The sequence below is a fragment of the Taeniopygia guttata genome, chromosome 4 (assembly GCF_048771995.1).
Source record: "Taeniopygia guttata chromosome 4, bTaeGut7.mat, whole genome shotgun sequence".
Classification (NCBI taxonomy): domain Eukaryota; kingdom Metazoa; phylum Chordata; class Aves; order Passeriformes; family Estrildidae; genus Taeniopygia; species Taeniopygia guttata.
The window spans coordinates 5,903,596-5,930,708 of NC_133028.1; the positions used below are offsets into that span (position 1 = coordinate 5,903,596).

The 27,113-nt window shown below is 42.3% G+C and overlaps 2 protein-coding genes and 1 non-coding gene across 3 annotated transcripts in view; 1 reads left to right on the top strand and 2 right to left on the bottom strand.

Moving 5' to 3' along the window:
* Positions 1-38: 38 nt before the first annotated feature.
* On the bottom strand, positions 39-17,425 carry PTCD3 (pentatricopeptide repeat domain 3). Its single transcript, XM_072927902.1, has 24 exons — positions 17,294-17,425; positions 15,634-15,683; positions 14,931-14,970; positions 13,869-13,914; positions 13,120-13,188; positions 12,530-12,634; positions 12,035-12,158; positions 11,262-11,380; positions 10,799-10,872; positions 10,385-10,472; positions 10,236-10,296; positions 9,889-9,971; positions 9,084-9,228; positions 8,434-8,484; positions 7,556-7,639; positions 6,611-6,639; positions 6,234-6,337; positions 5,475-5,553; positions 5,293-5,383; positions 4,547-4,632; positions 3,366-3,514; positions 2,463-2,504; positions 1,406-1,564; positions 39-709 (listed from the first exon to the last, which is right to left on the bottom strand). Exons 1-24 carry the CDS (start codon positions 17,389-17,391, stop codon positions 631-633), a joined length of 2,055 nt encoding a protein of 684 aa, XP_072784003.1. The 5' UTR covers positions 17,392-17,425; the 3' UTR covers positions 39-630.
* Positions 10,039-10,179, bottom strand: LOC115495186 (small nucleolar RNA SNORD94). Its single transcript, XR_003960301.3, has one exon. It is a non-coding gene; the product is annotated as a small nucleolar RNA SNORD94 (small nucleolar RNA).
* A 21-nt stretch (positions 17,426-17,446) lies between the features above and the next one.
* The window catches only part of POLR1A (RNA polymerase I subunit A), a 29,216-nt gene continuing 19,549 nt past the window's right edge, over positions 17,447-27,113 (top strand). The window contains exons 1-12 of the mRNA XM_030270505.4: positions 17,447-17,654; positions 18,116-18,320; positions 19,380-19,529; positions 19,622-19,729; positions 20,648-20,733; positions 20,833-20,942; positions 22,464-22,550; positions 23,224-23,326; positions 23,753-23,912; positions 24,845-25,018; positions 25,184-25,306; positions 26,078-26,305. Coding sequence (XP_030126365.4) covers positions 17,578-17,654; positions 18,116-18,320; positions 19,380-19,529; positions 19,622-19,729; positions 20,648-20,733; positions 20,833-20,942; positions 22,464-22,550; positions 23,224-23,326; positions 23,753-23,912; positions 24,845-25,018; positions 25,184-25,306; positions 26,078-26,305 — 1,611 coding nt within the window. The 5' untranslated portion in view covers positions 17,447-17,577. The remainder of the gene's footprint in view (positions 17,655-18,115; positions 18,321-19,379; positions 19,530-19,621; positions 19,730-20,647; positions 20,734-20,832; positions 20,943-22,463; positions 22,551-23,223; positions 23,327-23,752; positions 23,913-24,844; positions 25,019-25,183; positions 25,307-26,077; positions 26,306-27,113) is intronic.

Below are 27,113 nucleotides of genomic sequence, written 5' to 3' on the forward strand. Positions count from 1 at the left end.
CACAGTTTTTGCTCAAGGATTATGAGAATACAGCCAGCTTTAATGTCAGCCATTTATTAGAGACAGTCTCCAGCTGTACAAAGTGTCATTTAACATCTACACTGCAACACCTGTCCCAAAACACCAAAAGGATGAGGAATAACACCACAGGTGCTGAGTATTGCATTACTTAAGTGTTCATATACAGAGTAAACTCGGTCTCTAAGTAGTTCAGCAAAGTTAGATGGAAAGGAGTTACATTTGCTGCAGAGTGGAGTGACAGGAGGCCCACAAGAAGTCTTGCTGAAGCTGTGGAAGTCTTGTGCCTGCTTGAGCGGCCTCCAGGGTGCACAGCAGCCCTCTCCCCTCAGTGATGCTGTTATCAGGAGCCAGCTCTTGCAGGGGTACTGGGGAGGAGAACTGGGGTAGCCCACGCTGTGTCCCACATTACCAAGAAGATTTAACAGCTTCCAGCTGGCACATGAGGACAGTGTCTTGCCAAGCAGGGCCCGTGTCAGAACACTGAGCATTCATCAGTGCTGCAGCGCCTTCCAGAAGCCATTCCTTCAGTAATTTCACTCCTTCCAAAGCCTCCTGGTATCATGGCAACAGTTGCTCCCAGTTTTCCCCAGAGGAAGGGAAGAGGGACAGCTACTCACGGTCGCTGTCACTACTGTCACTGTCACTATCGCTGCTGTCACCATCCCACTTGATACTCTCCAGTGCCTTCCTGTGATGTCAAAGAGATCAGTCATCAGTCACCTGTTGTGACTTCTGCTTGAAAAGAGAGATCCCGAAACACAAGGCAAAACAGAACAGTATGGGCTGTCTAATGCCTACTGTCCTCAAAGGGCAAGTGCACCCAGCATTTGGTGGAATCACATCCTCTTGGAAAAGCCAACTCCTTCAGCTCCCCTCCAAGTGCTGAGCCAGCTGTCAGGGATGCTGGGCTTGTATTTATTCCCTTGGAGCACATCTGTCTCCAAATTGTGGTCCCTCAAGCCCTGATCACCATCTGAGGATCATCTGGGCTTGGCTCCAGCAGTGCAGTGAGAGGTGACCACAGAACCTGGCAGCCACATACAGGGCCATGCTGCACCACCCCTGCTTTCACTGGACTGCAGCAGTGCCTTCAGGCAGCCAGACCCAGCTAGGAAAAGACTCCAGGAAAGGAAGGCAACAGCAGGACTGAGCAGTGGATAAGGCTAACCCCAGCATGGAAAATTCCCTTCCCTCCTAGGTGGGATGGATACAGCATCGAACCAAAAACTGAGGGGCCATTTCAGTCCTGGAGTCAACACACCAGCACATCACTCTGAAGCCAGTTGTCTGCTCCTTTGTCAGAGAAGCCTTTCCAAAGGCACTGCCCCTCCAAGACCCTGTCTACTGTACCCCTTTAGCAGAAACATGAAACATTCCAACTTACTTCTGTGTTTCAGAGAGTTCAAATTCCTCCTCCGTTCTGCTTTTCAGCTTTTGAGATAAAGGAAGCCCAAGGGATGCTGCCAGCTTTACCATCTTAATTGCCTCATCTGGGCAATTGGTTTGCTTAGCACAGTTCAAGAACTCGTCCATCACCTTGTCGCTGCAAAGGCAAATGGTGACTGTTCTCAGGGTCACAGGAGAGGTGCCCATTAATTTATAGCCCATGCTTTGGAGAGGGAGAGGAGGTGACATTTTCAGATCAACCAGTTCATCTTGCTCCTGCCAGGAACTTCACCTCTAGAAGTGAGGTAGAGGGAAGGCTTTGTGGCAAATTTGGGAACTTCTGTCCCAGCAGAAGAGAGCAGGCACGGAGTGTCACTAGGTGTGTAAGCCTTTGGTATCACACACCCTTCATGTTGTTCCCTGGGGCAAGCTCCAACTTCATTTAAAAAAACCCCACACTTAAACAAAACCCATTTCTATTCCTTACAAGTTGTATTCTACTTCAAACAGTACCCTCCTCCAGAAGCCTGAGACAAGCAGGCTGGTGTAGCCTAACAGGGAACCACCTAAGATTTAGCATTTGACTTGATAAATTTGTCTTCAGAAATCCAGGCACCTCTGAAACACCTGTGCTTGGTTCAGAGCATACAGGAGTATTTCTGAGCAGGTGGGAAATGAGATGTTTGTCAGTCCTGCTCAGACTGATTTGCACAGCTGAGTTCATCAGTGGCACTGCTCTCAGTGGCCCAGAGCTTCAGACACCAACCACTTCACTCCCTCTCACTTTGCCCTTTCAACGTTTGAAACGTGTATTGCAAGACAGAAAGCTCTTGGAATATTCTCCACTGGATAAACAAACAGCCATACTCACAGGGACAGACAGACATTCATGTTCTGGAAATAAATGGACCATTAGTATCAGTTACAACTGGAGGTTGGACTACCTGTCCTTTAAAAGTCCCTTCCATCCCAAACTATTCCTTCATCCCATAACAGAAATTCAGGATCTTAGCCAAAGGGGAGATTCAGTCACTGAAGAACCTAAAAATACTTACGTGGGAATCCTATTGATTTTCTGGAAATGCTCCCTCATGTTCCTATTCAAAAGAAAACAAAAGAACAATTTTAAAACCACAGGTAACAGGAACAGACAGATATTCAACCTCTTGGATGAGCCTCCACTGAAACACAGGTAAGCTTAAATTCATGAAACAATCTTCCCCATAGATCTCACGCTGTATCCTTGCAAATGCAAGCTGTACCAGCTAACTTCACTGATTAGTTTAACACAAAGTATCTTAAACTCCTGCAGAAAATGGTAAATGCAGCTGGTGCCAACTGCCCTTTAAAATACTACCTATTTTTAGTATTTTAAGAGACTCCTTTCTTGCTACTCCTTTGTTCCAAATGAATCACTGTACACTGAACCTCTGTCTTTAACAGAAAATTGCTCAGAACCTTAAATCAGAGGCTAGGTATTTTAACCTGTACTTCAAGTTTAGAGCATGTAGGACAGTAAATTCTAGCTATTAAGAGTTCTAAAAATAGTCTATTTACAGTTTTAACTAGGGCTGCTGCTAATTAAAAATTTAATTAAACTAATTAATCTCTTGATCAGGTTGAATTCCAATGAGTTCTAAAAATCAAAAATGGCAAGTTGTGAGCACTCAGCAGTGCTCAGGAAAGTGATTGTCAGACCACACCTTGCCATAAGCAGCTGTACAAAGCTCTACACCAGATACTACATTAGTTTCTAAACCATTTTTAAGACAGACAGCTGTAACTTGGTGTCAAGGAACAATAACAAGCGAAAAAACCCATCATATTCCCTGCAGGCTTTATCCCCTCCCTTTGACTGCACTGGCATTCCAAGGCATAGGTCCTTAGCTTTTGCTTTCTGTGACTAAACCTTGAGTTGCAGTGTCAGCAAGCCCAGAGCTCAGAGAGCCCACACATACCAGGCATCCTGGGTCCTCCCAGCCCTGGAAAACAGCACCACGACATGGCCCAGAGCACTCCCTGTCCACTCCAGGGGGACCTGCCCTGGCCCAGCAGGCTCATGGACAGCTTTGATTTCTTCTGCACACTTGGCAAATGCCTGCTGAATCTGTGAAAACATTGTGCTATGAAGAACAAAACCTCTGAAATTAACAGAAGCTTTTCCTGCCATTTCTCCTGCAGCTCCTATTGGTTTGCTCTGTATGTGATTTAAACTTTTGAGTTAACAGTTATTACGCAGGGAGACAAATCTGTCACTTCTGTCAGGACAGCTGTCCCCACTAGGCAAGGTCCAAGGTGGCTTTGCAGGGACAGCTCTATTTGCCTTCAACACCCTGCAGCTTGAGAAAGCAACTACTGCAACAAAATCCTTGGCAAAAATCCCTCAATTCTTCCATGTCCTTCCCAGAGCACATGGGCTGGTTGGGCTGCATTACTTCTCCAAACCCTGGTAAGAAGGGATCCTGCTCTGTTAATCTGAGGTTTCTTTATAGGTTGAAGACAGTCTAAAGAGTTAGCAGGCCTGGATAAATACACATGGAACTGGAAATCTGCAGAGGTAGATGCACTGGAACTGGATCTCTAGGACTGAGAGCTTCACTCTATCCCAGCTTGATTTTGGCTGGGATAGAGTGAAATTTCTTCAGTTTCTTCTTTCTTACTATGGGGCTGTGTTTTGTATTTAAGGTGGGAAGTATGTTGATAACACAGGAATATTTTTGTCGTTGCTGGGCAGTGCTTAAAGAGCATCAAGGTTCCCTGACCAGGGAGTGGGCTGTGGGTGCACAAGGTGTGTGGTACAACGAGGAGTTGGGAGGGGACACATCCGGGACTGCTGAACCTAAATGCCCAAGGGATATTTCAGACCACAGGGTGGCATGCTCAGGAGCTGGGGAAAGGAAGAATGGGGGATTCATTTGGGAAGTCAAACACCATCACTCCAAGTAACTGTTATACATGAGCTTTCCAGGAGCCTGGCTTTCCTAGGCATGGCTGAACACCTGCCATTGATGGGAAATGGCAACTGAACCTGAGCTCTGGCCTTTTACTGTCCCAGTTCCCTCCACCATCTCACAGGGGAGGAGTGAGCAAGCAGCTGTGTGGGGGCTCAGCTGTTCAGGGGTGTTATCAGCTTCCTTACCTCACTGGGGTGCTGGTCCCTGCTCATCAAAGACAAGAACTCTTCCAACAAGTCTTGTCTCCTGCTAAACCCCAGCTGTTTCACATCTGTTTAGAGAGAGGCAGTAGTTGGTATGTGTGACCAGTACCCCTGTTCCCAAATCCTGGCAATATGCTCTGCTCAATTTAACACGGCAGAACCATTCTCTGTGACTGAGCAGGTCACATTTAGTTCCCTTTCTTTCCCCTCCGTATCAGATCCTATGCACCAAATACATGAACTAATCCGATTTCTTCTTCCCTTCCCTGCTGGTCTCAAGATTTCTGGGTGACAGCCCAACTACTCCCCTTGATAATGGCCTTCCATGTCCCCAGCACAGACTAACCTGGTGGTGGTGACGACCCTGTCACAGAGCAGGGAGGGAACAACACACAGAGCACTGTCTGTAACATCAAACACCAGTGGTGCTCAGGGGGAACATGGACCTGAACTGCTGCTGGACAGTGAGGCCTGCAACCCCCCATAGCCAGAACCCCCCACCACCATCTGCTGAGGATTAAGGAGTCTTCGTATTCTTTGTGTTTTTTGGGGGGCTAGATTAAATATTAACCAAGGATCTGCAGAGTCCAGGTGATTTAATACCACAGGCAAGCACTACACCTTATCATGGCTACTCCAAGCAATGGGAAGTTTCCAAACTAGTTCCAACTCTGCACTGCTCCAGGCATTTGTCAAACTGCCTATGAAGCCATGTAGCCATCACTGACCTTCCCAGACTGAAGGGATCATTTCCAACTGGTTGGCTGCATCCAGTGCTTGAAGGAGGTCCAGTATATTTTTAGGACTTGGATAGAAGAGCTGATGAAGGAAGATAATAATTTCAGTCACCTGTGACTCCTCCATTTCTCCACAGAAAAGCTCTGCAGCTCTCACCCTGGTATACACTTACTGAAGATGATGTTTCTTTGTACCACTTCAACACCACCTCAATTTGTTCCATCATGCACAACAACGAAAAGAATTTTGACCTAGAGAGAAAAAAAACCATCCTAATTCAGTGATGGTTAAATCAAGCAAACTATAGAAGTACCAGCAAATGATGGTGTGCTGATCAGATTTGTATTGCAGATCAAGGACATTTAGCTGATTGCCACACTCCATGCAATCAGAAAAGCAGCAGTGACAACTTAATGCTGACACTAGATTATCGGGAGAACTAATTAGACCACTCTGTTTTAAAATATATGAACAAAGCAATCTTCCTGCCTGATGCCAGTTTCAAGGTACCTGAATCTCTCTCAAATGCAGCTTTTGGAAATAAGAACTGAATTAAATTAACCTTGTTACTTGTGCAAGTTCACAAGACAAGCCTGAGTACTTGATCCAGTGCACTGTCTAGGAAAACACCCTTACCCTAAGAAATGATGCTGTTTTGGTGTTACCTCCAGAGCTGCCATGCCGGGTACGCAAAAGAATGGTAGAACCCACAACTGGTTGTTCTCGGTGTTGGATGGGTGTTTAAGACACTGGATTTCAGTTCAAAGGCCACAAACTGAAAATAACTCCTAAGCAATCACTGTTCTCATGAAGGATCTAATTTCCAAACTGGACACACAATAACCAGCTGGCACTCAATGTCTGAATCCGAGTTTGTATTGAAGCTGACAACAACACACAAGATGCTGAATACAACATCCACTTCACTCACCAATAGCCATTTGACCGATCCACATCCAAGAATTTCCAGTTGTCTCCCTTCTCCAGGGCTTTATTTAACTGATAGGCAAGCTTGATATCCTTCAGATCACAGCACTGCAACAAACCAGTCAGATTTTAAAGCTGTTACCAAATGTGACTCACAAAAGTCACAGAGGTACATGCATGTATCACAGGCATGCAAATTACCAATTAGGGAGGAGTCAGGCAAAGACTGCAGAATTATGGCAGCAAGGAAAAGGTGATGAGAGCAGATGAAAATGGAAGATACCGAAAGCTAAACCTTGTGACAGGACGTAAACTTACAGGAGATTCTCCAACAGCTGGAGAGGCTCAAAGGAATTCTGATGGCAAGGAAGAGGCACTTACCACTTGCATGGCGGTGGTAAAAAAGTTGGCTGAAAGGGAGCAAACAAAAGTCTGTTAACTTCTAGCTTCCAAGGAGACATAAACCAGCTCATTAACCCACCCTCCCAGAGGATGGATGAGGTAGGTTCAATTAGAAACTCAAATGTGTAGCTCCGTTTTACAGTATAGCAGAGCTCTTCACTTTCTTGGTAGCCTTTGGTGTGGCATGAGTTGGGTGGGGATTCTTTTAACACTTCTAGCAACAACTCAGAGCACTGACAGTTTAACACATCCAGCAGGACAGAAGCAAAGGAGGGGTATAACATCCTGACTATTTCCAGGAATCTTTCAGAAGACAAAAAAGAAAGCTGATCAAGAGTGGCTTTCAACACTCCATTAACACCATGTTGTCTAGAGACCTTTCTTTGCCAAACCCATCTTCAGATGGAAGCTGCATCTGCTTCCAAACCTACAGAAAGGCTTATGAACTTCCCAGGGCAAAGCTGTGTACATACAAATGGCAGAAAGAGCCCGTAACACACAGGATATTCCCCTCCTACAGACCCCACACTCCAGTTTCCCATGAAGCTTTATTTAATGAAATTTTCTGAACAGGATTAGGAAGAACTAAAATAGGAAAACTCACATCACACCTACAATAAAAACCTGCCATTCACCCGATGTGCATAATTTCAAACTGCTCCTCCTTAAACTGCTCTTGTAAATAACCCTAGGATTTTTTATCACATGGACTTAAAATGCTCATTCATACAATCAATACACCTACTTTCACACAGAAGCCAGTGCAGCAATGCACAGCACAATTCCCAGCACTGGAATTTGCCATTTGTCTCCATAAATATCAGCAGGGACTGAGAGAAGCAAGTTACATGCATTTATCCTAGCCTAGTAAAAAAACTACCTGGCATTCACAGGTACCTTTTCACATAAGCTTGAAGTCCTTACCATCATCAGGGTCCTGAGCAGTGAAACTTCGATTTTCAACCTCATTTAGCACCTCAGAGATGATGTCTGATGATGGAGCATCAACTGTAGGACAAAGAGACAAACAATATCACATCTCAGTTGTGCCAAGCACTTCCTTGTGAAGAGCATCAGTCTGCAAATACAATATGAAATTGGGAACAAGCAACTTAATTTTAAACAAATGTAATTCCCTTGTGCTCCACATCAGCTGCAATTTAATTTGCTCTAAAATTTGTCCTGCTATTGCCAGATTTCCACATCAGTAGGGCAGATTCAGAAAGATAAAAGTGCTTTCTAGCAAGGAATCAAAACAGGTCTAGAAGTTTGTCTGTTAGAAAGTTGCACTAGAAAAAGCAAAGTACTTATACTTTATATAATATACTTTAAAAGCATATTATATACTTTATCTTTATATATAAACAAACAAACATTTAAAAGGGGGAAAACCAAAACTAAACCCCCAAACTCCAGAGCAATTCCTTTACATTTCTTAACACACAAGGATTGCAGTTATGGCTACTTTGCCTATTCTCTTCCTATAGCAAAAAGCCTGTGGGCATGGGCTCTTAAAAGAGTTGGGTTCCTGCCTTCTAAAACAACTGTTTTTCATGACACCTCTAATGCACAGAAGAACTGTTGCAAGAAGACAAACTCCCTGTGAGTGGCACAATATGGTCAGACCCAGCCTCCACAGCGACTGAGCAACATTTGCTCCCTGTAGGAAGTTATTTTTTTTTTCACCCAAGCAGAATCAGGCAGCACAGGGATCACTAAGATCACACCCATTAAAGGCTGTCTTTCAATCCGTAAGTAATCTGCCTTCACCCATCACATGTGAAAAGCATTAAAGCACATACCGCCTTTGTAGTGCACAGAGAGGAGGTGTTCATAGGATGCAAGGCTGGGCTCTGGAAAGCAAAAGCACTGCAGTTACTGCAACATTCCTGGCTGAGCTTTGGCCACTGCTCTAATTCGCACTCCTCCAGTCAGGCAGCATGCATACATTTAATCTCTCTCCCCCCTCAGCCTAATGCTGGACCAGACCTCAGCTACACACGCCTGGGAGAGCCGATATCCAACACTGGACCACCAGCTGGAGCATCCTATTTCTATGGGGGAGCCACCAAGCTTCCCTGCTCTAGAGTAAAATCAGAAATACTTCCTAGCTCGTTTCCCTTTTGCTCATGAATGTAACCTTTAGACTACCAACAAACATGTTACTGGGCCAAAGCACAGCCTACAGGACATGAATTCTGCAGATATTCTCTGTTTCTGCACTACTTATTTGTAAGAAAAAAATCATCATCTAGATCAAAAGCTTCTTTCTGTAGAGATGTAGAGCTATAGGCCTTAACTGGCTTAGGTGGCTTATGAAGTACATCTCCCCTGGAGTCAGGGAATCGCCACCACGTTGTGTGGTGATGAACTCCTACATTAACTGTTCTGTTCTGAGGTGGCACTGGAATATCATAATCACTGCATATAATAAATGCTTTTGTTCTCTTACCAATATCAAGTGCTTCCATTTCCTTTAATACAAATAAAGACATAGTTCTGCCCACACCACCACATCTTCTCAGACTCTTCAGTACAGAATTAAAAGTTAGCAGAGTTGGTTGCACTTTCTGTTGAGCCATGTGAGTCAGGAGGTCCTTAAAACAAAATTCTTAAATTCTTAAGTGCTTCACATGTTATGGATCACTGTTCAGCTTTCAGCTGGGTTATACATACATTTCCTCAACCTACGCCTTCTCATCCTCTTCAAGTGAACAACTCTGCTTTAATGGATTATTTCAGCCGTACTATCTAATTTTTAATGACCAAAACCCAAAGCTACATTACATCAGAATAAATCTTGGAGAATGGTCTCTAGAACATAATGGAAAATTTTTACAATTAAACAATATTTTTCCTTATTGATGTGTCATTAAAACTCAAAATTCCATTTCTGTCACACCACCATGAATTAAAATTCAAAGAGTTTTTATCTAACATTTTTAATTTACTTTATCTCCCAGCAGTAATTTCGCCTATTACTTTCTGTCCAGGCAGTTTCTGGATCAGGTATGTTCTCACAAGGCAAATCACTCTGCAAAGGAAAGATTGGATTTTTCACATTTGCAACTCCTCCATAGTTACCTTTTCTGTTTAAACTACTATACTTCCTTTACAGCAGAGATTAGTACCTAGGGACAAAGTTCCTACTTTTGGTCTTCAACAACTACAAAACTTTACTAATAAGGCAGACCCTTATTAGTAAAAGAGCACACACTCTTCTCACTTCCCCACCTCTTTTGTTCTACCCTCCTTACCTTGGTTAATTCCCATCTTTCTACGAACCTCTCCTTTAGATATGGGACTGCTCTGATCAGTGCATTGAAAGTGTGCACATCAGCTGGAAAATGTAAGATAATCCATTTAAAATGACAATTTATAGCCTAGAGGAAACAGTTTGTTCTAGCATGGCTCAGTTTCTGGCAAAGTCTCATGCAAACCTGTTTCCAGTGAGCCAGCCACACGCCAGCTGCACTGGAATTCCGTTTTGCATTCAGCTCCCATGATCCAGCTGAGGTCCGTACCCCTGCGCCAATCATCACTGCCATGAACAAACACTGCTGTGCCCAACAGAGACCCCAAAGTACAGCCAGGAGACACTCACCCTTGTGCCTTTCATTCAGCAAGTCTATGTACATGTCATAAGCTTTAGAATAAGCCCCATGCTGCAAAAAAACCAAAAATAAACAACCTCTGATAATGTGAGATCTCTAAAGCTGAAAAAAATCCCCCAGCACTGAAGAATAACTTTACCTTCACCATCCCACGGATCATTGTGCAATAAGAGTGTGCATTCTTCTCTGGCATTATCTTAAATATCCTTTCAGCATGGTTGTTCTCTCTAGAACCAGGGAACAAGATAAATGTTAAAGAACCAATTAAAAGATACTCTTTGGAGAAAGATTCAACATGCAGAACAAAATAAGCACTGTACCCCCAAAGACTGACTTTCCCATACCACACTTGTGATACTTGAAACTATTCTACAATCACCTACAAGATATCCATGAACACTTTAAAAGATCGGCAAACACGGGTTTATTTAACAAGTAACACTGGTGAGTATGTTACATCAGTGAGTATAGAACAGACTTAGGAGTCTACTCTTTAACAACAATACAAGTGCACAACCATGGAATATGAGAATATAAGCAAGATTTTCTATACCTCCATCTGGGGCCAGATGACTGTGAACCTCTTTGAAATTGTCTCTTTGGAGCTTTCTGTTCTGAAGCATTCACCTGGAGAGATTTTTGCAAAAGAAATTTCTCAGTGTTAAATTATGATTTAACATCAAATGACATGATTTGCTAACAAAACTGAAGTTCAGCAGCATGGACCAAAGGTGTTTTTAAATGGGTTATATTTGAATAATTTCTATCATAACAGTCAGGAAGTGATGAACAGATTGAGAATAATGTTTATGTTATAAACATATTAACAGCTTTACACAAACTACTGTTGCTACTGGGTCAATCATGGATTTTTATAACAGAAGTATCTCCTGGGAATGTTGACTGCATCTGATCCACCTCATGGCATCTCCCATGCAGACAGTACAAAAATCTTGATGTCACCTTGATATACTCCCACTATGTATGAAATAAATAAATTAACAAGTTTTCCATACCCCTGGTTCTTCCAAATCCCCTTTTTCTTCCTGCTCTTTTTCAGGAGTAGGTTCACCATCTCCGTAGAAGCATAACAAATCTAAAAGTCTGTTTGTGGTCTCCAGAGACATGGGGGTACCTTTAGAAAATGAGAATTTATGACAGTCAGAGAAAGTGAAGAGCTCACCGCTCTACAGCCATATAGAAAAACCTCTGAACACTACTTTGCTCTCTTCCAACACAAAGACATTCTCAAGCAAGTCCCTAACCCTGCTGTGACACCAGTACTGCCACAAACCCAGTCATCACAGGAGACAATTTTAACACTCTATTTTAACTAGAGTATGTTTTTCTACTGAGGCCACTTAAAAGGCAGAGTTTTCCTGATCAAGTAGAAGGAAGTGACAGCTGTCAGCCAGAACTCTGAAGCAGCACAAGCCCAACACAACATCTGAAATTCTGAGTGCTTTTCATAACTCTTCCTGGGATACACCCTGCTGAAAAGAACACTTTGCATGGTTGACTTTCTATGAAACTTTCAAAATCAACTGAAGTATTCAATCTGCTTCCTCTTCAAGAAGCCAGTTGCTCTCCTTATCACCAAAGTGACATGTCAGACAAGCAGTGGCTAAGATTCTCCAGCAATTCTAGAGAAGCACTTCACCAGACTACAGTCAGTTGTGACAGAAGCAATAGTCACAAAATTATCTCCATAGCCCGTGCCAGCTACTGAAGTATTTTTGGCACAATTTAAGTAGAACTCCACCACAGAACCTGGCAGGTGACCACATACCTGCCTGTAGAAGCTGATCAAACATGTCCACAGACTCTTTCACCATTCTGAGATGGATGCGCTCCCTTAGAGCCTCCTCGCTCATTCCTTCGGTCTGAGGTGTGAGAATCTCGGGCATCAGGCACTAAAAGCAAACAGTGAAAGCTGGTCTCAAGTTCAAACCTTCTCTAGATATCCTTACTCTTTACCCAATACACTGCTTGTAGCCCAATAACAGCAGTCCTTTTGGCGATGAGGGACCACATACATCCTCATCCCTCACTTTGTGCCAGGAAGCAACACCTAAAAACCACTGCTTTTCTTACTTTTAGCTCAAGAACCTGACATGATACTGAACTCCCAAGGAAAAATGTCCACTACAAAAACATAATGGAAACATAGTATTGCATTCATACTGTCTGCAAACCAGTTTAAAAGTTACAGTTTTATCTTATCCAACAGTTGATTTCACTGACAAAGCACAAATACAATGAAAACAAAGAGCAAAAATCTTACTGGTATGTTGGGCTCTGCAAAAGTCTTGTCAAAATACTGAGGAAAGTTCTTTATGATGTATTTTGCAGCATTTCTCCCAGACTCCTTTGACAATGAATACAGACGCTGCATAGAAATGAGATAGAACAAGATGGAGAAATACACAAATTACAAGGCTGAGAATTGGAAGAAACATTTTCTTTAACAATGAACATTCTGATGGGATCAAATTACACTCATGTAATTTTCAACTTATTAGAATCACAGGGACAAAATTCCACATAAACATTGTGGTATTCATGCCAGTATAAGAATTTCTATTCTTTAAATTAAACATTGTGGTATTCATGCCAGTATAAGAATCTCTATTCTTTAAATGCTATTGTATTTTACTTCCTTGCTACTTAGTCAGGAGATGCAGTTCAGACATCTGAAATGCTGCACTACTACCTCAAGCTCAAAACCATCTCATTTTAGAAGGGAAGTTCTGAAAGCAATCTGATACCACATTTTCTTTTGGAATCAAAACCAGGCTTCAGTTAGGTAAGAGTATTCACAGCCTAGACAAAGGCAGGAGGGAGGCTATGAAGGATGTGAAAGGAAATACCTACAGAATTAGCTGCATTTCTTGGCATCAGGAAAGGGTCATCCTGGAACATGTAATGAGCAGCAGTAGGATCCTGTAGAAGGAACAGCACAGCAATGAAAAGTTTATAATTATGTGTACAGCCACAACACACTGCCTCATGGAATTTAAGGCACAACGAATTCTTCCATCATAACCATCACCAATGCATATTTTACAGAAGTTCCTCTTGTTCAAAAAGGCTTAGCCTGTTTGGGAATAGTTTAAAAATATTTCCATTTCACACACACACCTGCAGGCTAATATGGTGACAAAAAGGGTCCTTCCTATAATAGATCAATCAGTAAGTGCCCTGCAAAGTAGGACTCCAGTGTAACAGTCTTGGGAAGCTGATGGGACTTGGCAAATTTTGATTCAATTCCCAGAATTCAAACTAGATGGGATTTAAGAACAGAATCACAGCATTTCCAGGTTTTGCCCAGCAAGAGCACTCATTGCACTTTTTAAAGCCTTTCTGGACTGAGATTGGGAAGGACATTCTGGACAAGCTGAAGGAACTTACTCCCCATGTTAGTGAAAGCCTTACCAAGGCACTTGCAGCTCTCTCTTAGCACATGAATGAGGCTTTAAACACACAGCAAAACACCCTGAGCCAAAGGGAAACCCTGATGTGAGACTTTCATCTTCCATTTACAGCCAAAGTAGAAATTAAATGCCTCCTGAGCACAAAGGCTTTGCACAAAATGGACCCCCACGGCCCACAGAACCACTCACCCTCTTCACAGTAGAAGCCAAGGTCTGGAGCACTGCGAGCTTATCCCTAAGCACAAAGGAGTTTGATTAATACTCAGCTGCAGACTTTGAATGCTGTGCATTACAGTCTTTGGAGAACAAGCACAGGATTATCCTAACCCACAAGGATTTTCAGTTCTAGGAAATAATGTTTTTGCTGCACTAAGAAAACAGCACATCTCACAAAAAAAGAGAGAAAATGCAAAAATGTTCTCAATTCTTAAACAACCCCAGGAAAAAAAAAAAAAAATTGAGGAAAACCAGAAGAGAATATGTGTTTGCAGCTATTACTCCTGCCCTTATAATACACTATCAAAGAAAGATCATAGGGAAGAGACACAAAAATAATTCCTTGGAATGCTGCTCCTAGAGTATCTCCAGGGAATAAATATATTCAGTTGCTCAACAAGACATGTCTTTACAAGAATAAATAAAGCACACCAAAAGCAGGTATCTCACAAGACTCCTGTGCCTGTACAACCTTTAGGACTTTGGTTGTTTCAAGCAAACAAGGAAAGGCCAGTGAAAGTGTTTAGATGAAGGTGGACTTATTTTAGCTTTACATGCTGACACCATTTGACCACAAACTTAATTTCTGCTATACAGTCATGCAATTCCATCTTAAGTCTCCCAACAAAAAAGGCTTTGTTCGGTTGTGTGATTTTTGAGCAGGATTTATTCCCTCAGTTATCAATGATCAAGTTTTATTTTGCTGAAGGAACATTCACATGCAAACAGCCAAACGAACTTGGTTTTACAAATCTTTAGCGAATGCGATATTTTGCAAAGAAATAGAACCATGCTTAAAAATGCAGTTATTGTAAGTGCTTTTAAAAGAAATGTCAGGAATGCAGTGTACATAATCTGCAGAGAGAGTAAGAATCAAGAATATTCACAGAGCTCCAAATCAGGAAAACCCCTGGTGGGATATTGCATCAAGGAATACAGGAACCTCAACTTCCTTTTTCAGCTTTGGTGGACAGACTACATTTAGCTGTCTAATATTTTCTTTTCCAAGTGAAGATTCCAAAAGTAAACACTCACCATGTTTTTTTTCGGGGGAGCACAATTTCTTCTTGAGTTACTGTGAGAAACAATATTAAAATGATCATTAGAAACAAAGAGATGCCCAAAGAAAATTTTGGCCCCATAAGTTGTAGCAAAGTGGGGTCAATTCTTCTCACAAGTAATAAATGATAGAACAAAGTGCAAATGGCCTCAAGTTGCACAAGGTGAAGTTTAGATCAGATATTAGGAAGAAATTTCTTCACTAAAAGGTTTGTCAAGCATTGGAACAGGGGAGTGGTGGGGTCACCATCCCTGGAGGGATTTAAAACACGTGGATGTGGCACTTGGGGACGTGGTTTAGAGGTGCCTTGCAGTGCTGGGTTAAGAGCTGGACTCCACTAACTCAGAGGTCTTTTCCAATCCCAGCAATTCTATGATTCTACAAGAATTGATGAGTTAAGCTGATCCAGCTGAAAGTACTAAAACAAGAATTTTAAAACCACAGTCTAATGTAGGCTAATGGAGCTGCACAACTCAGTTCATGCTCTTGGAGCGTGGAGCTGATGGGTGATGAGGGAAGGAATTAAGTTAATCCAGGAAATTTATGCACAATGAAGACAAGGAGAGAGAAAATCCAAGGAGGAGAAAGAGGGTGTTTAAATCATCTTTATCTCCTGACACACTGTGTTGTTTGGAGATCAAAATCATCTGCAAGGAACCAGTAATGAAGACATCTTACCTTGTGAGTTGTCCACAGTCTTCCCAAGAGCAGGACTACTTGAAGAGCTCCTACAAGCAATCAGGGGTTTGAATTTATGGCAGTCACATTAATACAGCAAAAGCAGAAATTCCATACTACAGGTTAGAATTCACTAAAACATTAGAGGGAATTGGAGCGCATTGGAGTAACTGGTAATATTGCACTGTTACTAACTCCAAATTATTACCATAAAACTTATACTTGATGCTTCTCTTAAGGCCCTTGTTTAAAGGGACAAGAGGTTATATGTGAAAAACTATACTACAAAAAAAAAATCTGTTACTTATTATTGGAATATAATGTTTTTAAAGTAGTTTTCATGAACTAGTGCATCTTACAAAGAAAATCACAGACATAAATCAGAAAATACCTTTTTATGCTTTAGAGATAGGATCACACTGAAAATAGCACTTTAAAAAAACCCCAAAACTTTAGACATGAGTAGTGCTGATAAAGGAGAAAACCCAGAGTCATGATGCAGGTGAATCAGCCCTGGTGAGTTGCAGATGCCCAGATGTCTCTACAGAGGTGCAGCAGCTCCTGACAAAACCACAGCTGCAGCACACATGGACTCACTGTGCTGAGTACCACAAAGCAGATGCTTTGTGCTCACTGCTTCAAGTCTTCCTCACCACTGTGCACATTTTACTGCTTTTAACACAAACTAAGGCTTATGTTAAAATACTTGTACTTGTTTTGCTCTAGAAGCAACCTAACAGTAAAGCTTTACTGCAAATCTGGCCTCCAGTGCCTCCACACTGACCTTGACCCTGACGGAGAGGCTATTAAGGTTCTTTATTGTGGCACTGCGCAATTCCAGCTGCTCCTGGGAAGTCTCATAGACAGATTACATACGATTTTGCCATCCCAAAAATGAGTAACAGCTACCCAGTAAAGTGAAACCTTTTTATTTGAGACAGCCCCTAAACAAAACGTGGCATAGAATCTTGGAATGTTAAGGTGTTGGAAGGGACCTCTAAGATCTTGTTCCACCTCTGCTGCCATGGGCAGGGACACCTTCCACTAGACCAGGTTGCTCCAAGCCCCATCCAACCTGCCCTCGAACACTGACAGGGTTGGGGCATCCTCCGCTTCGCTAAGAACCTGTGATAGTGTCTCACCACCCCTACCATAAAAAAATCCTTCCCAGTAGCTAATCTAAACTAAACTTCTCCTTTTCCGATCTGTACTCCTTAATCCTTGTTACTCCTGGCGAAAGGTCCCACTCTGGCTCCTTGGCAGGCCCCATTCAGACACTGGAAGGCAGTTATGGGGTCTATAGTCCCTTCTTGAGGCCCAACAGCCCCAGCTTCCTCAGCCTTCCTAGATTTTCGCCAGGCTCAGCTCAGGAATCGCTTAAACGCTCGAACTCTCTCCCGGGGAAGCTCCGAGCCGCCCCAAAGCAGGGAAGCTCCCCGGGAAGGGCGTTTAAAAGCAGAGAGGAGCGGCAGAGAAGAGCGGCAGAGGAGAAGAGCGGCAGAGGAGAAGAGCGGCTCCCTCAGACCACGCGGCCGCGCCGAGCCCCGCACTGCGCCTGCGCAGCCTTTCCGCCTCACTCCCCGCACTCCCGCACCGCCCGTCCATCGATTCCTCCCCGGTGCCGCCGCCTCCCGGCCCTTCCCTCCCGGCGGACCCTCACCGGTAGCTGTCCGGCCCGCGGGGGAGGCGGCACCGCCGGCTCAGGCTCAGCCCCAGCGCCCGCTGCCAGCAGCCGGCCCCGGCCCGCCGCGCCGCCATGGCGCCCCGCTCTGCCCTCTGCGCAGGCGGGCGGGAGGAGGCCGGTACCGCCCCTCCGCGGCGGTGGTACCGCCCGGCCCTGCCCCACCCCCCCACAGCCAGGACCGCGTGGTGCTGCCCGTGGCGCGGCGCTTCCAGCGGCAGAGCGGGAGCTGCAGGCGGCCGGGAGGGCTTTGCTCGATCGCCATGAGGCCGCCCAAAGTGGTGCCGTGGCGGCGGCTGGTCGGGGTGTCCTTCGGCATGTACACGGCCGAGGAGATCAGGTGAGGCTCCATGTGTGAACGTCCCGAGCTGTGCGGATGATGCTGGGTACTACCGGTCCCAGCATGCCGCGCGCCACAGCCCACCGCAGCTTTGCGGCGCCCTGCCGCGGGGCACGCTGGGACGTGTGGTCCGGCTGGGCCGTGGCCCAGCCACCGGGATGGCGGCAGCCGAGGTTTATACATAATCTCGCACGGCTCGAGGGGACACACTGACAAAATTATGTGATTTCTTAGTAGAGTGGCTATTCATGTAAAAGAAATATTTGCTGCGGTATGAATGATTTCGCTCATTGTATCGTGAAATCAACGATACACAAACTCGCATTGCATTCACAAAGTGCTCTCAGAAAGATGTTCTCATCGCTTGAGAAGATCACACAGATACTAAATGCCCGTGATAGTTGTACCATTCATGTGGCTCTTTACTGCCGTTGATTTTTGCTCTTTCCTTCCAACCTCAGGAAGCTGAGTGTAAAACCCATAACAAACCCGCAGTACCTGGACAACGTGGGCAATCCGGCTGTAAATGGGCTGTACGACCTGGCCCTGGGACCCCCGGACTCCAGAGAAGTGTGTGCCACTTGCATGCAGAACTTCAGCAACTGCCCCGGACACTTCGGCCATATAGAACTGCCTCTGGCTGTCTACAACCCCCTGTTCTTCGATGTATGTACACGGAATTATTGCTGGTGAAAGGGGTGGTGGTGCCCGAGCTGTCATGTCCTTGAAAATAGTAAAGGTGCCAAGATCTGTTTTCTCTTTTAAGTGTAATAACAGCAGATGTAGTAGAAAAGCTTTGTTGTGTTATGATAATTCAATAGAAATAGACCTTTCGAAAAATATGCACATTGTTGGAGATACTGTTTTACTCAATATTGACAGGCAGGTGAGGGGGAAATATTCATCCTGAAGTATGTGACTGACTGTAGGATATTGTGCTTTAATTAAATGAATGGCACAGTAAAAGTTATCATTTCCTTTAAACAACTACTGCACATGAACAGCTGTCTACTCTTCCAGTTTTTAACAAACCTGAGCTGGGATGAATTTTCCTCCTGAGGTGCTGATGCCACCATTTGCAGTAGCTGCCTTTTGCACAGACTACCAATTGAGAGTCAAAACCTCACTTTCAAATGACCAAAGGTAGATGAGGTACCCACTTCTAGCCTTGTTTCAGCTTTAAGTCAAATAACTCTATTGACCAAGGATTGAAATCCTGCAGCAGTAACTCCCAGCCTTCAGGCCACAGGGGCTGCCTGCAGCTGGAGTGAGAGAACTGTGTTAAATAATAACACAGAACTGTGTTAAATAATAAAACCCACTGATAATTTCCCAGACCTTGAGGAGAAGGTGATTGTGTGAAGGATCTTGTAGGATTGAGACCAGAATGTTTCATTTTAGTAGTGCGGGTTGAGCTATCAGGAGCTGTAGTCACGGTGCTGTGCAAGAGCAGCCTGGGTCCCAGAGCTGCTGTAGATACCACAAGTATTTCATGTACCTGTTATGTAGACAGCCTGCAGAGGGTTTATATACAGATAATGCTTTGCATGTGAGTTCGGTTGAAATATTTTTTTTTCAAGCAAATTAACCATTAGTTCAATTTCCCAATTATAGTAGCACTCTCTTTAAGTCCAAACAATTGCATTTACTTGCTTTTTGTGCAAGCTTATACATCTTGATAGCCTTGTACATCAGGATAGCCTTTTCTTCCCCTTTCCTTTCCAGAAATTATACCTTCTCATCCGAGGGTCGTGTTTGAATTGCCACATGCTGACCTGTCCCAGAGCTGTGGTTCACCTGCTGCTGAGTCAGCTGAAGGTGCTGGAGAAGGGGCTGCTCCACGCTGTCCATGACCTCGAAGTCATTCTGAACAAGGCAAGTATTGTGCAATGCTCCATCCCTGCTGGACTTCATGGTCTCACAACTAGAAAGCTCTCTGCCAATTTCTCTTCTTCTGTTCCTTTCAGTTCGTGGAGCAGTGTGCAGATGCAACAGGCTCAGAAATCGAGGAAGAGTTGAATCGCCACGTTCAGGAAATGTTACAAAGCTCTCAAATAAGAGACCGGTGCTCAAATGTGAGTGCAGGCAGTGCTTCTCCTGAGATCCTGGGCTTTTTCCTCTTAAAACAGTGATGTGCAGGACAGGTCCTGTCTTTGTAGGTGCTGGATTATGTCCAATTCTGAACTGTGTTATGTTTAGTGGGCTTTTTGAGGGAAATGTCTGAAATTAAAACAGATTTTATTTCCCATCAGTGTAACTGTTGAATTTCTGGAAGATAAGGAAATGGCCTGTGTAGGGAAATGTTTTGATGGTGTATACTATATTAAAATCGGATACTGTTGTCAGTACACCAGCTACAAATGTTGATACTTCTCTGTTTGGTGCTCTGTTTTGAACTGCAGAACGCATTTTGAGAATTCATGCATCCAGCAAACTTGCAGAATTAATTACAGTGACATTTTTTGGAAGACTCATGCAATTCTTATTTCCATTTAAATGTAGTTTAATGTGCATGGTTGGTAAAGGCAAGTGAAGAAGATACTTATAATCTAAGATCATTCAGCAGATTTGTTTATAAGCCAGTTTTAATTCCTCGATCACTTGTTTAAAAACTAAGCTTAAGCAATTTGTAAATTATACATTCATGAGCTGTCAAAAAAGTGGGTTTTGTCATTTTTATACTTCCTTAAATCATCATTAGAGAAAAGCTTTAAATTCCAGTACTGACTTGAAAATTAAAGACTTTATGGAATAAATTGAAAAAGGAGCATGGAGAGCACTGAGGGATATGCTTCCAGCAAATGGGAAGATGATGAAAGAGCACTGCAGATCAAGGCATGAATTAATCAGTACATGGATGTGTGTACATTGGTACTAGTAATGTTCATGTTGTAATGTTAATTGTGTAATGTTTAGTGAATTCTTCGTATAACATGTTTTAATTTATTTTTATAATATTCATTATTTTTAAGTAAGTTTTTTTTCTTTACCAGGTCAAAAATGTGCGTGAGTGTAGAAATAAGCTGGTATCACAATTCTGGAAAGCACACATGGCTTCAAAGAAATGCCCAAACTGCAAGTAAGTTTAACTACATGAGGAAGCTGGATTCTAGTTAAATGCTGTATTTACATTAACCTTTTTCTGCCTGTCCTGTTTGGGTTTTTTTTTCCCTTCAAGATCCAGGAGATCCCTGGTGCGAAAGGAGCACAACAGCAAGCTGACAGTAACCTATCCTTCTACAGTGTACCATAAGCCAGGAGAGGAAGGCATTCTGGATCAAACAGCAGGTGAAATATTTGTCTTCTACTCAAATATTTTGCACTTTTTCCCTGCATTTAAGGGGCACAGATTCTTAGCAGTGACTGTGCACTTGGAACTCATTTATAAAAAATACTGATTATAACTAAACCATTAAGCTTGGTAGTCAGAGAGAGCACAGTTCCATTAAATTTCTGTTTTGAGAGCCTGTTGTGCTTTTGTAGTTTCAAGTGTTTCTGTGTCAGGAAAAGAAGTACAATGGCATAATCTTTGTTAGCTTTAGGGTGGTTTTGGAACACTTCATTTTTGGCAGGTAGTTGGTTTTCTGCTGGATTTTTTAAACAGAGCAACTACAGATAAAATTAATTAGGAGGAAGATGACTGACTTCAGAAAGAAAATCACATAATCCTAACTCTTACAAATGAATTTCATCCTAAAGAGTAAAAGACAAAAAACGAAGTAGGTGGCACTTTCCAGGATTAATTAACCTATTGTTTGAACCAATTGAAATCTCCTTTTCCTTCTTGTGTCCTTGATTCTTTACACAATGAGACAGAATTGAAGCAGACATTTATGTGTGTTATTTAGCTCTTAGGAAAGGTTTCCATGGAGAGTTTATTTTGTTTGCTACTGTGTGATTTAAATAGTAGATTAAATCTCTGGAGCTGTGGCTGAAGAAGCAAAATGGGAAGTATTCTATTTTCTGAACTGGGATGGATCACACAGGTACATTCTGCATAGCCTGTGCATGGTGAAGTCCCAAAAGGGAGTACCTTTAACCTTGGCATTGATGCCTTTCTGTTTAAGGGATGGAAAGGTTTTCTAGGTGGATGGAGAACTGAACTTTCAGTTTGCAAAAATCTGCATTTCTGGACCTAACCCAGAAGAAGAATAGGAAACTGTCTGAGGTCATGGGAGAATTGCTTTTCATCGAGTTGTGGAAATGGAGAGCTAAATTCTCTGGCTTTGTTTGAAAATAATTGATCTTTTTGCTTTTTAGTAGCAAAACCACGTGTTTTCCTTCCTCTCCAAAGCAGAGGTAACCCAGACTCTCACTTAAAATATTGATGGTGCTGTTCTCTCCTTTAGTTGAGTATTTCATGGGAACCTTGATACCTCACTGGAAGTACCTGAACCCCACTGAAAGCTTCCCCAGCTGCAGGCTGACTCTTGATTTGTGTTTTGGTTAGGGGATGAGATCATTAGAAGAAAAGTTCCAGCTCACTATAAGACAAAAAAACCATAAACTTTAGGTGTTAGAGTGAAATCTTACTTCTGTTACTTATATTCGTATTCACTAGTCACATAAATGGTTTCATTTTTACTTAATTTCATATTCTCAAAGCAAACATTTAAATTATAATTTTGATGTAGATGTCAGCCAGTATATTTTGTATGTATATTTTGTTTTTCCATTCCTTCTCTGAGTTGGAAGCACCACTGTAAGAAAAAAAAAAAACCAAAAAAACAAAAAAAACACATTTCAGTGTAATGTCTTGAGATTTTTTAAAAATAAATATTTAATTTTTATTTTATTTTTACTTTCCAGGTATTGATGAAAGCCAGTTAGGGAAGAGAGGATACCTGACACCAATGACTGCCAAGGAATACATCCTGGCTCTGTGGAAGAATGAAGGTAATGGCTGTGAAGAGAAACATTGCTTTGTTTTTTCATTTTTGTACCATTTAGTGGACAAATCTGCAAATCTTCCAGTATGAACTTCTTGTCAAATCTTTGCCTTTTGCCTTAAGGTCTTCTGGCTGGAAAATAGGTTTTGTGTCAGGAGTAGTATTGGCAGCCAGTGAATGGAGACACATGGATTCAATTAACACTTTGATCAGTTATTCTGAAATTGTGGCTCCCTACAAATCACAGTAGTTGTTTGCAGAGATTTTCCTATGGTGCTGCACCCCACAGTTACCCTGGTTAAAGACTGAGAATGGATTTATCAGCCTCTTTTTTGGGTTGTACACTGAATCTGTCTGCAGCTACCAGGAGAAACCAAAGCAGTTTCATGAATCAGTCACAGTCAGTAGCTGGAAACTTTCTTCCTCTTGTTTTGCTTTCTCCATTTGCTATAATATCTATTTCTATCCAGAGTTGTTTCTAAAATATCACACGTATGTTGACAAAAAAAAAAAAAAAAGGAGTGGCAATTCTTTCTAAACTGTGTCTAAATGTTTTTGTTTTAATCAAGCTCAATAGTGTTAACAGATTCTTTTGACTTGGTTGACCATGTGCATCTGGGGTTTGGATTCTCAAACAATGGCAATGAGAATGAGTTTATATTTCTTTTGTTTCTTTTTAGGTTTCTTTCTGCGTTATCTCTTCCCTGGGTTGTATCCCAATGAGAGTTCAGGATTCAGTCCAGACATGTTTTTTTTAGATCTACTTGTTGTTCCACCTTCAAGGTAAAATTTATCTCCTCAAAATCTTGTAGATATCACAGGGTTTTGTGCACCCTTTGCAGGGATTGGAGATCCAAAATCCTTAAGCAGACACTGGTCTGCTTAAGTGTCAGTAGTGTTTAAATAATAAAAATCAGACTAGTAGTTAATAAGTTCTATTGTAGTGAGTTAGTTAGAAGACTGAAATACTAATTACGGAAAAAATATATTTTATATTAGTATTTAAAAGAATTATAAATATTGTAACTGCACAGTACTTATAATTTCTCATTAAGGATCACTCATCTTTTATGACTGTCCCAGTAGAAAATACCCACTGTTAGTTTGGATTATTTTCCATACACTGAAGATTTAGCTTAGAATATTTGAGGTTTATCATGCTGCTTTTGAGTTGCTTTAATCCTCTGGAGTAATTTTGGTTTGCTGTAGGTATCGTCCTGTGAATCGCCTTGGAGATCGCCTGTTCACAAACGGGCAGACTGTGAACTTGCAGGCTGTGATGAAAGATGCCCAAGTGATAAGGAAACTCTTGGTTTTCATGGCCAAAGAACAGTGTCAGCCAATAAAAATTACAGAAGAAATTCAAACAGTAAGAGTTGCTGGTTGTCTTGCTCTTTGTTTTTTTGGATGGGTGGGTTGAGTTCAGGAAAGCTCCTGTTTAAGCTGTTCCTGTAACAGTTTTTGCCTGAGGTGTTGGAATATCTGGAGAAGTTCTATACCTTGTTTGTTTTTTTCCCTCTGCTCTTTTCTACCTGGTGTAAAGATAAAAATTTTTGCTCAGATTCTCTTAGCCATGGATTTTTGTTATTAGATTACTGTATGTGAAGTGTAAGGGGCTCCTGATTCTGGAGAATGAAATACATACAGCACAAACAGTTCACAGTAAAACTTTGCCAGCATCTCAGCACATGAAGAGAGGGGGAAAAAGCCACTTCAGCGTCTAAGCCTAGTGGAGCCAGTTGTGATTTGTGTTTATTTTTTGACAGTTGATGTGTAAGAAGCACACAAAACTTCACAAAAAATATAATGAGTAACAATACTTGTCTGTTTCTGACAGTTCACATAGTTGTGTAGTGTAAATAATAATAATATATGTCAGCTTACCTCATTCCATATTTGTTCATCAGTTTTATCATTGAGGGGCCTTTGACACTGGACTCAGTTTCAGGGGAGGTTGATTTACGTCTGCAGTGTAAAACATTGTTAGCTTCTCAGAATGCAGCCACTAGATGGAGATCTGTTCTTAAAACATTTGACAGGAGGTCAATGAGTTTTGGATGTGACTGGTTTAGTGGCTTTTAGACTGAAAACAAAGTGATGTAAGTGATAAAATCTCTTGGATTTACATTATTTTTATCCAAGAATAGGATTTTCTAGTTACAGCGATTCCTAACATGGACTGACTACCAGTGCAAAATAATGGTGAATGTTTCTTTTGCTATATTTGATACTGTAATTAATACTATAACTTCAGCCTAGTAAGTAGAAGATATTTTTTGTTTCTAACTCCTGTTTCTGCAGGAGACAGGAGAGGATACTGAACCTCTGGACCGTTCTGTGCTGACAACAGTTCCGGGACAGAGCATTGCAGATAAGCTGTACAACGCCTGGATACGTCTCCAGAGCCATGTCAACATTGTGTTCGATAGTGACATGGACAAGCTGATGACAGAGAAATACCCTGGTATTCGTCAGGTGGGTAGCAGGTGGAGTCTTAATTAAAAAAACAAGCTGGTGGAGTAAGAAAAAAGTGAACTGTTTGTGATTAGTACATGGGCATTTTCATGCCTCTCATCATTGCAAGAATCAATCTGATTTTCCATACTTGCAGTTTTTAATTGTGACCTTCTGTTTTTCAAGCTGTTGGAGAAGAAGGAAGGGCTGTTCCGCAAGCACATGATGGGGAAGCGCGTGGATTTTGCGGCTCGATCCGTCATTTGCCCCGACATGTACATTGGGACCAATGAGATTGGCATCCCTATGGTGAGGAGAAATAAAGGGCTGTGTCTTCCTGCTGCAGCTCAGGATTGAGCTGCACTGCTGGCAGTTTGGTATCAGTTTAAAATCTAGAGGGTTTCTGACTCGTCTGAGCTCTTTCCTGCCCAGTGTTAATGAGAGAGCACTGAAGAGCAGGAAATTCTTACTGTTACAAAATAAGAACACCACATCTGAGAAAGAGGGGTTAAAGAAAAAAAGAAAGAAAAAGCTGTAGTTGCTCTGTGGGACTAGGAATTGGTGCAAACTTCAAAAGTAGATCCTGTTCCTCCTGTGGTCTTTGTATGAGGTATTTTTGAGGTATTGTAGTCTTAAGAGAAGCTGTGATAATGTCACCAATTTCATCCATCCTTAAGGAATTTTAGCTACAGAGAGATGACACCAAGCCTGAATTTGAGTTTTTCATTATCACATCTTTGCAGAAAATAGTGAACCTGTTGATAATGTGCCTTTTCTCTGTATTTGTTGGCTTATTTGCAGAATCTGAATCCATAATTGCTTTCCTTAATTGCTGATTGAGTTTTATACCACAGTAGAAAATTGTAAAAGGGACATTGTTTCTGCCCTTATGGTAGTGAATTTTAAAGGAGAAATATATTTATTTGGCACTAGAGTAGACTGAGGAGATTCAAGACCTTAAAGTAATTTATGCTTGCATTATACTTCTTAATTTTGAAAGCTGTTCTGTCAGTGACTTTTAGAGTTTTAAGCCAATACTGAACAACATGTTATTTCTCTCCTCTATTCCTTCCTGTCTAGGTATTTGCCACCAAACTGACTTATCCTCAGCCAGTGACTCCCTGGAATGTCAAAGAGCTGAGGCAGGCTGTCATCAATGGCCCCAAGGTGCACCCTGGGGCCTCCATGGTCATTAATGAGGACGGGTCCCACACGGTGCTGAGCGCCACCAGCCTGACCCAGCGCGAGGCCATCGCCAAGCAGCTCCTCACCCCCTCCTCAGGGGCACCCCAGACCGGGCTGAAGATTGTGAGTATGGGCAGAGCCCTCCTCCATCTCTGGCTGAGGGGGTAGGAACAAAAACATGGTGCTTTTTCCAATTCTAAACCCTGTTTTTCCTTCCTTTACTTTCTTCTAATATGCAGTGTGTGGCATTCATCGTGCCAAGATGCAGAGTATTCTTAGTAGTGGCCTTGACAGTTCTGGCTTAGCAGTTGGGCTCCATGGTCTTAGAGGTCTTTTCCAACCTAATTGATTCTATGTCAGTTGCTTCTCCTCTGTGCTACAGTTTAATCAACCTTTGAAACTTCTTAACTGTATCTCTGTCCCTTGCAAGAGTTAAAAAAGCACTATTTAGCAACTAAGACAAAAGTTTTGGTGTTTAATAGTGTTTTCGTATTGTTATGTATTACCTTGTCTCTCATAAAGGCTTAGCAGAGATCTGAAATTTAAGTCTGAGTATTTCTGTGATGTCAGTTCTTTCAGAACCTGTCACAGAGTTAAACACAGATTGTACAAACAACTTACCATACTCTTGTTGATAATCACTTAAGTGGATATTTGCGTGTTACTAACAGAAAAATTAAAATGAGAGGATATATTGTGTTGTACTCAAAGATGAAATTAAGAGATTCCTGGCCTCTGCTTCAGCTACTGGGTCATATAACTACTTTACTCTAGGGTGTCCAGGGCTGGGTATATTGTGGGAGGTATCAGTTCAGTCCAGTGGGCTTTGGATGAAGAGCTGATAGATTTGATCCCTTGGTTTGGGGGAATTAATGAGCAATGGTTGTTTGGTGGAGAGCAGAGGGCCTTCGGGGCCAAACAGTCTTGCTTC